Source organism: Pangasianodon hypophthalmus, chromosome 16 (genome assembly GCF_027358585.1).
Source record: "Pangasianodon hypophthalmus isolate fPanHyp1 chromosome 16, fPanHyp1.pri, whole genome shotgun sequence".
In the NCBI taxonomy this organism is placed as follows: domain Eukaryota; kingdom Metazoa; phylum Chordata; class Actinopteri; order Siluriformes; family Pangasiidae; genus Pangasianodon; species Pangasianodon hypophthalmus.
Genome location: NC_069725.1, coordinates 7,309,365 through 7,324,418, shown reverse-complemented (window position 1 = coordinate 7,324,418; position 15,054 = coordinate 7,309,365). Strand labels below are relative to the sequence as shown.

The 15,054-nt window shown below is 36.5% G+C and overlaps 1 protein-coding gene across 1 annotated transcript; it reads left to right on the top strand.

Moving 5' to 3' along the window:
• Positions 1 to 230: 230 nt before the first annotated feature.
• On the top strand, positions 231 to 10,560 carry c16h1orf127 (chromosome 16 C1orf127 homolog). Its single transcript, XM_026920391.3, has 11 exons — positions 231 to 2,164; positions 2,299 to 2,384; positions 2,621 to 2,722; positions 3,247 to 3,371; positions 3,505 to 3,648; positions 3,757 to 3,795; positions 4,320 to 4,457; positions 7,413 to 7,497; positions 7,653 to 7,849; positions 7,947 to 8,070; positions 8,936 to 10,560. Exons 1-11 carry the CDS (start codon positions 2,091 to 2,093, stop codon positions 9,730 to 9,732), a joined length of 1,911 nt encoding a protein of 636 aa, XP_026776192.2. The 5' UTR covers positions 231 to 2,090; the 3' UTR covers positions 9,733 to 10,560.
• Positions 10,561 to 15,054: the final 4,494 nt, after the last annotated feature.

Genomic DNA, 15,054 nt, shown 5'->3' with positions numbered 1-15,054 from the left:
TAACACACAGCAGGGCGTGCTGGTTACAGGAAAATAACCAACGACTGAAACGATAAGTCTTTTGCCATGAAGACTCTCTTGTGTTGGAAAACTTAAAGCTATTGTTGTCACCCAAGCAGTTACTCCCTGAATTATACACACACACACACACACACACACATATATATATATATATATATATATATATATATATATATATATATTCTAAAAAAAGTGGTTTGTGTATTCATTATTCATTCTTTTTTTTTTTCTTCTCCAATACAGTGTGGAACATCCCACTCCTGCACTACAGATAGCTTGTATCACCTGCTTTCCCTCATTTATTCAGGAAGGTGCCATAATCTCTTTTTCCAGGGAGTCTCATTTGTTCAAGCTTTACCACAGACTTATTTAGAGGTGTTTATTTTTATATATAGGGATAGTAGTATTGCAAGTTTTGCACAGCAAGTTTCATACATATAAAAATTTCATTGAAAACATGGGATATGCACAGTAAATCACTGATTCACTCAGTCTTATGTTGATCTAATTGCAAACTAGGTTATTATATAATTGAATGCACAGTTGTGGAAGGGAAACAAAACCTATAGTTTATTCAATGTTGAAAAGTATGACGTTGAAAAAAAGTTGAAATTTCAATATTCATTTGGTTTGCAAAATCAACACTTAATTCAACTTTAATTCAACGTTGATGCAAGACCCAGTTCACCCATGTTGAAAAGTAAGATGTTGAAACAATGTTGCGATATTAACATTGATTTAATTTGCAAAATCGAAATCAAATTCAACAGTGATTCAATCTTGATCCATCATGTTGATTCACCCATGAATAAATGCTGAAATGCCGACTGGGAAGTACTGACACTGGAGACTCCTTCCATAAGTGTTAAATAAATATCTCCTCACAGAAATCTTCACCATATCAACAATTACATTTTTTTCTTTGTTAATTAACAGCATGTTTTTTACATTATTTTAAAATATTAAATTGTGTGCAGCGCCTCCACACAAGTACCTGTGAATGAGCTGTTACAATAAAGAGAACTGATTAGAACAAGTGCATTAATATAAATCTGATTTAAATTGCAGAACAGCAGTCATCGCTGCTGTTATAGAAAATGAATGAACACCTACTGACCAATCAGATTCAAGAATTCAACAGCACTGTGGTACAATTGCCATTAATGTTGTGTATTGCCAGTTCTTCACTGAAAACCCTAACAAGTTGACTGAACTCAACTGACCAAGTAAACTCATTCCCTCAATTTAACTCAATTTGACTGTGATTTGAACCCAGGCCACAGTGATGAGAGTGCCACATGCTAGCCACTAGCCTACTAGGGAACCAGTGTACTGATATAATTAAGTTCACAAATGAACAATTTTTTTTTTGTAACAAAATGTAACTTTATATACAAAATATCCTCTACATGATTGCCATATCTTTGTAAACACATGCCTACTCATGATGAACTCTGGAACCTCACTACACCAGTACCAGCAACAGACAAGACTTACAGGACCACCTTTTGCAATTATCTACCAATCAGCGCATTAGTTCTATTGATGCCAGGCAGAACTCCTTGCATGGCCAATCACATGAAAGAAAGACTCATAATGAATCATAATTCTGAGTTCAGAACACTTGAACACTTATTTTGTAGGTAAATAAGTAGGTAAACGAACTATGATTTTTGATTTATGGGAACAAAATGCAACATTTTAAGTAATGTTTAGTCATGATTACTTGATTGTTTAAATAAAGATAACATTAGGGTTTACAGTGTTGCTTATGCTGTTGGTTTGTAAATCCCCTCAACCACTCCGGACTGCATAGACATATCCTTAAATATTTAGCTTTCAAGTCCTTTTTAGGACTAGATTTTTTTATTATCTGTATATTATAACAGTGCAGAAGTGTGTGGGTGTTAAAATACTCCAAGGTAACAAACTACACCACACAATGTCCTTACTTTCTTCCCAACCACTTTCTACCTCAGCCTGTGATGTTGTTTTATGGTGCACCTTGCACTGAGTTGTGATTTTTAGTAGGCAAACACAGGTGATGCTTCCGTTTATAAGCCCTGAATATGCTACTAGCAGTATCAGACATAGATGTGTCAGCCACGGCCCTGATGCACCTCAGGATGTTCATCTTTTTCTTGTAAGTACAATGATCTATTGCAATTTCCTACAAAGACATACACTGAATGCAGCTATGTAGACATGATAAAGTAAACTATAGACCTACGGGAAAGGTTGTGAAAACATTACTTCTTCTGTCTCTTTGCCATGCAGCTATTTTGTGTTTCCTATACTATGTGGTGGAGTTTTGCGGGTGCAGAACAGAGACTGGATGGGAAATCCAGATGCAGAATTCATCGGTAATTCTCAGTGAAGTATCTATAATTGGTTAAAATAATGCTTTCTATTTAGTCTGCAAACATTAAAGACATTTGTTGGATATTACAGTGGCGTCAGGGTCTTTCTATTCAGCTGTTGTTATCTGACACATTGAGGTGCTCGATAATGCCAAGTGTAATGTACATTAGAAACGGATGATACAATACAAACATAAAGCTTTCTTTGTTTTTTTTTTCTTTTTTATGCAATTGTTTAGAGGGAGATGTGGAGTGCTTCTCAGAATATATGGAACTATGGATCCACAGAATGAGAACTGAAGGGTTGAGACTCTGGCTTTCAGCAATGCTGAGGATTCAAGGTGAGAAGGATGTACAACACAAGGGATGTGTCATCCAGAAGGGTGCTAGCATATTACTACAATCAAACAAGAAGAAACATTCTGCAGTAAATTGGAAAAAAAATATAACCATTTTACTGCCCAAAACACTTTTTTGGTTGTTTTAAGATGTCTTTGTGTGATAGTGGCACAGTTGAAAAATGTCAGTTTATTGGACAGAACACACAGTGATATAGTAATACAATAATACTGTAAATTACACAGCTAACAACTGCCACCAGGACATATGTATGATTAACATGTTTCTCATTTCTCAGTCAGAATCATGCACTTGTTACATTAGTAATACAGCAGGAAAAAAAAGTTACTGCATGGAAACAGGGAGGCTGAAAATGTAAAAAATTGGAATTGGAATTGGAAAATCTCATTGGAGAGAGACTGTTATTGCATCATAAAATATAAGAGCCTATCAGGATCCACTGCCTAAACTTTAATATGATGGTTGCAATTTACAATAGAGCATTTAAAGAAATTTGTTTTTTTAGTCACTCTTGGGTCTCTGGAGGTCTTAAACCAACAGCTGTCAGCATGTGGCTTTGGCCTACATAAAGATCCTGACAGGAACTACATCTTCAGAGTCATGTACAGTGGGTGCTTTGTGCAACAAGAGGTAAACATCTGAACCAAACCTTTATTACTATTGCACACACGGTTTTATAGTCATATTTTAGGCTAATTACAAGTTCAGCGTTCCTCACTACACTGATGTTTAATTACAAGACTTTCAATGTCCCTCTTTTCAGCATGGCCATTATGTGATTGTATTGAACTTGATGAAGAGAATAAGCCGCTTTGGAGGCAGGACACATAATTATGTAATGAAGTGTCCTGTAGTTCCACCGCCACCCAACACAGAACATATTCAGTGCGACCCCGATTTCATCCAGGTACCACTTTAAAAAAAAAAAAAAAAAAAGCACTGCTTAGTAAATTTAAGAAAAAACAGCATATGATTGGTGCCTTTTAAGTTTAGATTTATATTATTTTATTCAAAGGTCACCAGACAGATCCCAGTGGACAGCTGGAACAATGAGGTAATGTTGGTTAATTGGTTTGTATGTTTGATAATAATGTGTCTGATGTACGTAATAAAAACTTGGGATGTGCTGTTATATAACAATAATCACTGACAGGGTACTGTAGTGGGACTCAAATGCAAAGAGTGCTAAGTTCTAATAACGGCACATCCTGAAGTGTTTTATTCCTCTTATACCACAGCAATTTGCCAATGCTAACAATTTTTCACTTATTAAAGAATGACAAATATTATCCATTTATAGTTACATTTAATGTTGTGGAACATCCTCAAAACAAGTTAGTTCCTGTTATGTCATGTTCCCAAGAAATTTCAAAAGCTTTACCTCAGACTGTTACAAAGCACAGACACTGGAGACTCCTTCCTTTTAATCTGATTATGTGGAGTGTCCTATATACAAGTCCCTGTACAAGTTGTTACTGTCCAATCAGAATCGAGAGTTGAACAGCTGTGGTATAAAATAAAATAAAGTGTTGGTAAATGTGTAAAAGAAACTGAAATATATTTTATTTGTCCTTTTAGCTCAAATGGTCTCTTGCTTTGAGAGGGAGTCTGGTAGTGGCTCTGGAAGATGCCAGTCTCATTCAAGTAAATGTTGACATTCAGAAACCGCTCATTACTGTTCAAGGCAGGAGGAACACAGTTCTTAGCCCTGTGCAGGTGAGATAACGTGTAATATTGTTTTCTCTTTCTTTCTTTACCGATGATGAGCTCTCAGACTACATCTTGGTCACACTACAACGTCTTTAGAACTCAGACCCTATCTGTGTAACACTGAATTATGGATAATGTTATTCAAAATGGTTAATTTACAAGATGCTATAATTTGACTGTGGAAGAAAAATAGACAGAACAAAAGCAGAAGAGTCTGGAAAAAAGAAAGCAATTAGGAAAGGATGTTTTGTTTCAGAAGCATCAAAACCAACTTTTACTTCATGCCATAGGTCTACATGTGACTCTCATGTAAGTGGTTGGAAGAAAGTCAAAATAGTACTAACAAATAGTAGAAAAATAAAAAAAAAGAAATAACAAATAGTACTACACAGGAACTATTGTTCACATTATTTTTAGGGGTTTAAACACAAAGTGCTGAAGCCCTATTGTTTTTTAAGCATTTTTATTATTATTCCCTAATACTGATTGTGCAGACCAAACCGTAAGGCCTAGAGATCTGAAACTTTGAGGGTTGGTAGTACTCTATCGGTCTACAACGATGCAAAGCCTCGCCCCAATCGCCCACATGGTGGCACTAGATCCATATTGGATTTTCTTTGTCACAGATGCATACTGGATTCTTTGCAAAACCTACTTTTGTGAACTAATCCTAGGCCGTTCATCCGACTGGAACCAAACCAGTGCAGAAAGATTCTCTGGAGTCCCGTTATCAATAATAATCACAAAAAATGTTGAACATTTGATTTAAATTGCGATGACACGTCAAAACGTTTGAAGTCGGCTTTGCCACTTTTACTTAAATGGCTCTAACTCTTGAATGGGATATTTTCACCAAAATTGACAGACTTATGTATGGGCCCAATCTGAGGACACATGTAAAAAATTTCTGAGCATGACTAGCTTGTGGCGTTATAACAGGAAAAAACATGAAATTGGCTCTAACTACGGAACCACTGGTCCAATTGCGTGCAGTGTCTTTGTCAATGGTCCAATCAATATTTATGAGGACAGTTGTGTATCTCCAAAAATATGTCCACCATCGGCCAATAAATTTTCAGAAGCTATTAGACAAGATTAACAAAGGCTGATCAGAACGAAACTTGGTGCACTTCCTTGACTCTTGACTCCAGAGGTCTGTGAGAAATCTGAAACTAATTGGCCACTGGGTGGACGCTATAAAGTTTTTCATATACTGCATTGTTTCACACAAATACAAGTAATTCATACCTTTTGATGGAGCTCCTCATTCTGAACAACTTGGAAGAACCATTAGAGTCAGTCAAATTGTTCGTTAAATATTTGCGATTACTTAAAAAACATACTTTTGCGAACTAGTCCTAGGTTTTTTGCTCAACCAAAATTAAACAAGTGCAGGACAATTGTTTGGACTCCTTACATCAATAATTATCAAAAAAAAAAAAAAAAAGTTGAACTTTTGATTCATCGCCTTGATGGCAGCCAAAAACGTTTGAAGAGGGTATGGCCACTATTACTGAAATGGCTATAACTCTTGAGTGGAATGAGATATTTTCACCAAACTTGGCATACTTATGTAAGGGCTCAATCTGAGGTCCCTTGCACAAAATGATGGTGCTTGGCCACATGGTGGTACTATAACAGGACAAAACATGAAATTGGCTCTAAATATGGAACCACATGCACAAAATGTCTTTGTCCAAGGTCCCATCAGTGTCTGTGAGGACAGTTGTGAATCTTGAAAAGAGATGGTCTCCATCAGCCAGTCAATGTTCAGCAGCTATTAGACAAGGTTAATGAAGGCTGATATTTCTTAAAAATACCTTGCTTTTTCTCTGATTTATGTGCTTATAGGCTTGCACAGTATTAAGTAATATCTTTTTACGCATGTCCTTACAGGGCCTAAAGTGGTTGAACCCCTGATAATTGCTGCTTGCCGCTATATTTATTATTTTTGTTACTGCTATCTAACTACTTAGGTATCAGCATAACTGCTAGCAACACAATGTCTTTATTAGCCTGGATTAGTTCATCCTGCTTCTACCCAACATTTCTTACTTTGTCATGAGACAACACAACCTCAGCCAAGCAAAAATGTGAAGCAGACTCACACCAGATGAATCAAGTGGACCACAAAATGAACCATAAATAATTCACAGAGGTTTGAATTAATTTGTTGTGTTCACATATGCACAAAAAATGCTGAGTCATCAATCTGAGTGATTGGAAGTTTGCTGTGAGTTGGAGTTGGAAAACTCATGTTTTTTTTTTGTTTTTTTTTTAAAATGAAATGCAACTGTAAAAGAAATTAAAGGCTGTCTGGATATCTTATAAACATTCTTTGATGTGGATGATGTAATTGTTCACATGACCAATGCCATTTACTCATGCACCTAGGAAAGAAGAGGTTCTGCATTGTAAACGTTTTATAGTGCAAACAAAAATACTTTATTTGTACATGTAATAGTTAAAGTGTCTATTAATAATATTTGAATAAGTTTGTACTGCCACATTTGTATCATCTTCACAGATCACAATCAGAAAACAGTCACAATACACAGATACAAATGACTATAAATACAAATTTGGCTAATGACAATACTAATGAAAAAACAAGGATATACAAGGGGGAAAAAACCTTGTTTACTAACTTTTCTAAAAAATATTTTTTTGTATGTCACGTGACATAGTTGTGTCCAAGCAGTAAAATGTATCTACTCACATATCTGAGAAAATTTTAGGATTAAATGAATTTAATTATAGTAATATTTAGACAGTGATTTAATATGAGAGATCTAATGTAATATTTTGTCTTTTCTGCCATCTTGTGGCCATTAGGATATATGAGATACACTGTATGTTCTAAGCCTTATGTGTTTAAAAAGAATGTGTGTCTTTTTGTGGATTATGTCTATAGTGTTGGAGTATTTTGAAATTAACATTTGTCTCCTGTTATTATTTTAGGTTCTACAGACTGAGGGCCAGTTCTTACCTCTTAAGTTGGTCAGTGGACAGTATGCCTATAGCATGGAAGCCACTTGTCCAAATAGTGTGTACAGATCATATCATTACTATATAAGTGTCTGTATATATATGTATATGTATATACATACATATATATATATATATATATATATATATATATATGTCTTTTTGTCTGCACAACATGGTGATTTCTGGATGTTTCTGTATTTGATGATCCAGTGATTCAGCACCCATCTGAGGACACAGTGCTGCACATTTACAAACGCCGCATGGGATTGACTAAGAGAGGAGGGTATGACAACGAGACCCTGTCAGTCAGCAGTGTGTCTATAAACCAGACAGACACATTTACCTGGTCTGAGACCACCAGCTTTGTGAAGCTTATTGTTCCCACTGCTCTTATTCAAATGACAAAGGTGAACAAACTTGTAATACTCAAATATATATATATTTTTTTAATTACTTCTTTATCATTTTGTGCATTTTTCTATCGTTGTGGGGTTTTAATTGCAGAAATGTGCTGACAAGGAGCGTGAGAATCTCCAACAGTCATTCTTCAGAATAGATGTTGTGCTCACTTTTAAAGAGACAAACAACAGAATGTTCTGGACGATGGAGAACACGTCACCATGCTCAAGTTAGTATATGGAGCACTGAAGTAATCAGTGTTTTTCCAAAGAATTTTCCAATGAAAATTATGTAAGTGTAAAATTTTAGTACGTACATGTTTAAAATGGTTGTGGCATGGCTATGGTAATTACAAGATGAGGACTCAGACCTGTTTGATGTCCTTAAACCTGGAAATTAGACTTTTATTATGGAAACACACACCACCTTCCCATATAGATATCTAGATATCATCTAAAAATGGCTAAGCAATATTATCATTATATTATCATTATGTAGTTAAAGGAAAAATCAACCCTCACTTGCATATCAATATTTAGAATATTTAGAACTACTTCTAATTTGGATTTCTCATTAATATGACATTTAATGTCTCTGGAAAATGTTGAGTGGGAAACGAGGCTCCTGCTCTTTTGTTCTTAGGGGCTAACAGCGAAACCTGACTGTTATCCTTTATATCAACTTTTATACACAATTGTAACTGTGCTAGCAATGTCCACTTGTGACATCAGGGTGGCAGACATCACTAACTTCTCACAAGGAATAACAAAAATACAGTGCCAACCAATAGATTAGCACCAAAATCATTAAACACATCACAAATATTTAACAAATAAGAAACAAGTGTTTCAGGGTGGAGTTTTCCTTTAATACCAAAAAAGCAGTTAATACTAATTAGACACATGAATAGTTAAATCCTGACATTATACTCCTACTTGTTTTAATTATGGAAACTGCTGTTATTGTTTCACCTGAGTTAACTCTGAGCTGGTAATCACGAGTTCAACAAAATGTGAATGCTTTTTGCCTATCAGAAGTACATTAATACCATGAACGCTATATCTGACTAACAAGATGATCTGAATTTGTTTCAGATTATCACATTCCTCCAGTATCACCAGTATCACCTAAATCTCCTGCGCCATTTACTGCTTTAAACCCCACACTCCACAATTCAGTCACAGAAGAGTCACTGCTTTCTTCCAGCACAGAGCCCCAGACATCATCCGGGACCACTGAAAAAGGACTTAGCAAAACTTACAAGGTTTTTCAAGCTACTAGGGTACCTGGAGTGGTATCAGGATCTCCATGGAGCACTGGTTCAACAGACAGTGACACACGTGCCTCATTCAAGGCAGATACTAGTACTGATGATCTAAATCCTGACATTCCTGGGAATCTTGTTTTAACAACGTCTCCTAGCATGGAGTCAGATGCAACACTGGTTAGTTTATCCAATCCTTCATTTAGTCCTCACCCTGACCAATCCATGGACTTGACTAATGCGAGAGAGACGTCAACAGTTAAGCCATACGAGCCTTCTTTGTCAACCATGGACAACAATGTAAGGTCAAAAACAAACAGTAAGATTAGCAAAGCTGTACCTTTCACTAAATCCTATTCTGAGGCTGAAACCAAGTGGAGCCCTGTGACATTGTCACTTTATTTAGAGAGCACTACTACTAATATCATTCCAAATACTGTCTCAGACATCACTTTAAACACTCCACCTTCATCCCTGACACCCCTCCGGCTACATCAACAAGTCACTCCACCATCCCTGTCTCCCCCACAACCTGATATTACAGTGCATTCAGCAGTCCTGAATAAGACCACAACTATTCACACAACACATGAAGGCACATCTGTACAGCCAGAGACTGTTAATTAGCAAGCACATAGGTCCTAAAAGCATGGTAAAGGAGATAATACCACTGTACTTGCTTTATACTGTCACTGCACCAGAGAACAGAACAACCCTCCAAAAATGAGATTCCTTCCTTCATTCATCTGAGGGTAAATTTAGAGCAGCTAATTTACCTATCAACATGTTTTTTTTTCCAGAGAAAAAAAAATGCATGCTATCATGGGGAGAACATGCAAAACATAGTATTGAACTCTGGAGCTGTGAGGCACCAACAGACCTGTTGTGCCACTGTGTCACCCTAAATGAAAATCAGCCAAGGACAAAGCAAAACCACAACTCTGATACCTGCCACCATGGAACAATCATAAAATATTATATATATCTGCCTCTGGGTAAACGAGTGCAGTGTCTGAATGTTGTCTTTGACAGAAAACAGGATCCTGCAGTGTCATTGCTTCTACTGCCCCAAGGCATGATATAACAACCATACAGCCTTTTAGCTTTCAATAACTGCCACTTAGATGTGAGAACTGTATACTACATAGTATAGACTATTGTTGTATTTATAAAAAAGGAAGTTTGGGAAAGTCTCCAATGAGTATTTGAATAATGCACAAACCAAAGTTCTACACCACAATCAGTCTGAAGAGCTTTCAGTTGATCTGCTTCTTTGTAAGGTTTTATGCTTTGTAGGGGTTTTCAGCTGATGTAAATTATGTGGTTTTTTTTTAAATACCCTTGGTGTATTTACTGCCAAATATTTCTTTACACTTTGTTCTTTTCAAGATTCAGTAAAAAACTGTTTGTTTTAAAAATTTTTACCGTAGATGGTTTGCACTCAGAAAGCAGAACAAATTAAAAAATATATGACTTTGCATTTCATTTATGCAGAATTTTTCATCCAATTTCATCCAATCATATAATGCTCATGTAAAATAGTAGGTTGCATTTTTATTAGGTTCAATTAACATGAGTTAACTCAAAACAAAAATGACCACCTGATTTTCAAGTGTCCTATGAATATATATACACTATATGGTCAAAAGTTGGTGGACACCTTGTCATGCTGGAACATGTTTGAGCCTCTTAGTTCCAGTGAAGGGAAATCGTAATGCAACAGCATACAAAGACATTCTATACAATTATGTGCTTCCAAATTTGTGGCAACAGTTTGAGGAGGAACAACATATGTGTGTGATGGTCAGGTGTCCACAAACCTTTTGGCCAAACTGTATTCAGCTACAGTGTAACTACTGAGGATGTGTGCACAGTTACAGTGTTGCACTGTTGGAATGTAATAGTGCAACCTATGTACACACATATGTATATATACATACATACACACACACACACACACACACACACACACACACATATATATATATATATGTATATATATATATATATATATATATCAAAAGACATGTATAGAAGGTTGATTGGCATCTCTAAATTGTCTGTAGTGAGTGAATGGGTGTGTGAGTGTGTGTGCGATTGTACCCTGTGATGGATTGGCACCCCATTAAGTGTGTCCCCTGCCTTGTGCCCCGGGTATATATATATATATATATATATGTATATATATATATATATATATATATATATATATATATATATATAATATTATATTATGTAATTTACAGTGGAAGCCTGACAAGCAGCAAAAGCCACCTGAGGAAGGGGGGGACAAAAAAGAAAAATAGGCATAAACAACAAATTAAATAAAAGACAATTAATAAGCTAACTTAAATATTAATTTACAAATGACAACAAAGGGTAAACAGACAATAACTTAAATACTGTAACACACCACACAATGGATTTTAAAGTCTATAAAAATAATTAGAGGAACAGCAATACATGTAAAAGTAAACATACCTTTAATACAGTAAAGACATCAACGTAAATTAGTAGGCCTACAGTTTCTTTCTTTCTTCTTTTTGACTAAAAGTAGCAAAACTAAAATTAACAATAATCAGATGTTACTCAGTTTTTGGTCATGTTCATATTCATAGAATGAAAAAAAAAAACTGTGTATTTTCTATTTCTATTCCATTTTAAAGTAGCTTTTACTTAAACATTCACATAATGGTAATATAATCTTTTGAGCACATCAATGTCGGTAAACATCTTCAAACACATTTGATATTTGCTTAACCAAATTCAGCCACAATCTCCCTGCAGGTCAGACTAGAGTTCAGACACAAAGGGACTCTCGTTTGAAAATGAGGAAATGATTATGTAAATTACACTGCAGTTTTTTTTCTTCTTCTTCTTCAGGCTTCAGGTGCTTCAGATAAAACAATTCAGCCTGAAATAGGTGGTTGTGTGTTTGCAGTGCCATGTATATGGACTGGTCGGCAGATGGCGCCATTTTCTTCATTTTGTCCAACAATGCTCAGGAGTAGAAACAGAGGGGCGGGGCTTCGGTTGCCATGGAGCTCACTCCGTGCCCTCGTGCAGTTCCAAAACACACCGCTCTAAATAATAGCCTATGTGAAAATCCTTCAGTGTGAAAAAAAACCCTCAAATCCACCAGAATACATTTCACAAAGAAACTGCATTTATGATCCCAACACACAGAAAATGATAGATTCTTCTTGGTGAAGGGCAAACAGCATTTGTCACAAAGTACCACTGCCTGAGGTACCACTGCCCAGTATTAGAGTAATAAACCTTATCAGAACCTTGTCAAACTTATAAAAAAAGTTAACTATATGTTGTTTTTAACCACTACTGCTGCTACTACCACTATTGTAATTGTATTAAAACAACAACAACAACAACAATAATAATAATAATAATCACGAACCACTGTATCCTTTTATTTTTAACCATTTATAACTACTTTATTTATGGATATGGCCAGGGTTGTTGTGGAAACAGAGCATAACCTGGGAACACTGTCCATGAGGCGGAAATACACCCTGAATGGGGCACCAGTCCATCCAGTTTATCATTGCCGGTCACCTACTGGCATGTTTTTGAGAGGAAACTGGAAAACCCAGAGGAAACCCATGGGGACACAGGGAGAACATGTGAAACATTACATAGACAGTAACCCAAACTCAAAATCAAACCAAGCGCAACCCTTAAGCTGTGAGACAGCAACCCTACCCACTGCTGCCCCTAATAATAATAATAATAATAATAATAATAATAATAATAATTCATTTTCCATACCGCTTATCGTACACAGGGCCATGGGGAGCCTGGAGTCTATCCCAGAGGACTCAAGGCACAAGGTGGGGAATGCCCTGGACAGGCTGCCAGCCCATTGCAGGGCACAATCGCACACACACACTCACATTCACACATTACAGACAGTTTGGAAATGCCAAACATGTCTTTGGCCTGGAGGAGGAAACTGGAGTACCTGGAGGAAACCACTGAAGCATGGGGTGAACATGCCGACTCCATGCACACAGCGCAGAGGCAGGATTTGAACCCCCAACCCAGGAGGTGTGAGGCAACAGTGCTAACCACTAATCCACCATGCCCCCTATTATTATTATTATTATTATTATTATTATTATTATTATTATTATTATTGCTCCTATATTCATAATTTTATTTATGACATTCGTATGCAATAATCCATGTGTGAACTGTAACTTTACAGACATTCTTGTCATTAGCTGACTATAGTAAGAAAGTATGGTGCAGTTTTGCTCCTGGGAGAATAAACAGTAGTTACTGATGTACACATGTGTATTATTCTGCTGAGAAACGATCTGACCTCAGATGGGTGCTTGGCTAATTTGCCTTTACTGCGCAATTTTCCATGCTTGGCTGCATTCAATTAGATCCCAGAAAGGGCATGCTGTTTTAATGTAGGCCTAACACAGGCTTGTTTTTTTTTTTTTTTTTTTTTTTAATTTTGAACATTTGGTGGAAGGACACCAGAGTTGAATTTCAGAATCAGACATTTGTTGCCAAAATATTGATCACACTTATTCATCCTAACTGTTGTGCCCAGAAACTGCATTTAATTAGAATGATATAATAGTGTGTCATTCCATTCCTGGCCTTTTAACCATTTCCCAATGGACACAGTGTAAATCTAACAGAGAAATATGTGGGTAGGCCAGCCTTCTGCTTTTAATTGGCATCTGGTGCATGAACTTGTGAACAGGAAACATTACAGCGTCACAAAGTACACTAATATCTGAAGCTTTTCATGTGGCCCTTAATGCCATTACATTATCTGTGTAGGCTATCAAGTTTAAAATCCCTTTCATGTTTTTTTTTCCTTTCTTTCTTTCTCATATGGGTTGCACATATGGGAAGTGTCCAACATGGCGCAAAGACTACAGGCTGTACAACACATTTACTGTAACATGTTACAGTGCCTTGCATAAGTATTCACCCCCTTTGAACATTTTGTATGGCCATATTGTGAATAAGAGTCATGGGTTGAACACAGGACAGCCTTTATGATTACAGCAGCAGTTCTTACATATACACGTTTACAGTATCCAGGTGAAATTATCCACTATAACAAGGGTGAGTCTTGGGCACAAACTGTTTTTGGAGATCTTTAGGGTATACACCATGGGACCAGGGATGTGCAGCAGCTCCATGCAAAAGTGGTTTCAGGGTCAATCTAACAGGTCCAGAGAGTGAGAGAAGCAAATTATATGACTGATAGCAACCGTTTGCACTAGAAATAATTTAGGGATTTTACAACAATTAGGGGGTGGGGGGGTGGGGGGTACTTATGCAATCCCAACTTTTACATTTTTATTCATAATTAATTTTGAAAACTACATTGATTTTCAGTTTTAATGATTCATTATATATATAATCCCAATTAAGTCCATTTCAGGTCCATATTGTAACACTACTAATTGTAAAAAAGTTCAAGGGGGTGAATACTTATACTTGCAAGGTACTGTATACACTATAGCTTACATATCTGTTTGCTTCATGGACATTTACCTAGACCAATAAAAATGAAGCACATCATATTAATCGTAAACTTGAACATCTTTTCACACTGATCATGAATCTTCAGCATACCAAGTGTGTTTTGGGATGAAAAAAGGCGCTAAGAGAGGGAACACATGCAGGACTTGCACTCTTCCTCTTCATCTCACTTGGTGGGTAATTACAGGATCATGGGTCAGCCATACATGCAACCACAGCTATGTTACACAGTAGCAGATGTGTTCATGGCGTTATCGGGTAAGAGCATGAACATAAACAAAAACAGATGCAGCTGGTTACTAGGGACCCTCGCCAAATGTGTGCTCTCTAATCATTTGCATGTGTGGCTGTGGGGCTGGAGCAAAGGGTTGCAGGCAGTGAAATGCCATGTTTGAGCAGTACCCAACTCAAGTACTC

Bases quoted from the DNA above. Each gene is read 5' to 3' on its own strand.
- c16h1orf127 (XM_026920391.3), top strand. From the start codon at position 2,091: ATGCTACTAGCAGTATCAGACATAGATGTGTCAGCCACGGCCCTGATG. The intron at 4,458-7,412 runs GTGAGATAACGT...TTATTATTTTAG, and splicing joins CAGTTCTTAGCCCTGTGCAG to GTTCTACAGACTGAGGGCCA. The intron at 7,850-7,946 runs GTGAACAAACTT...TTTTAATTGCAG, and splicing joins CTCTTATTCAAATGACAAAG to AAATGTGCTGACAAGGAGCG.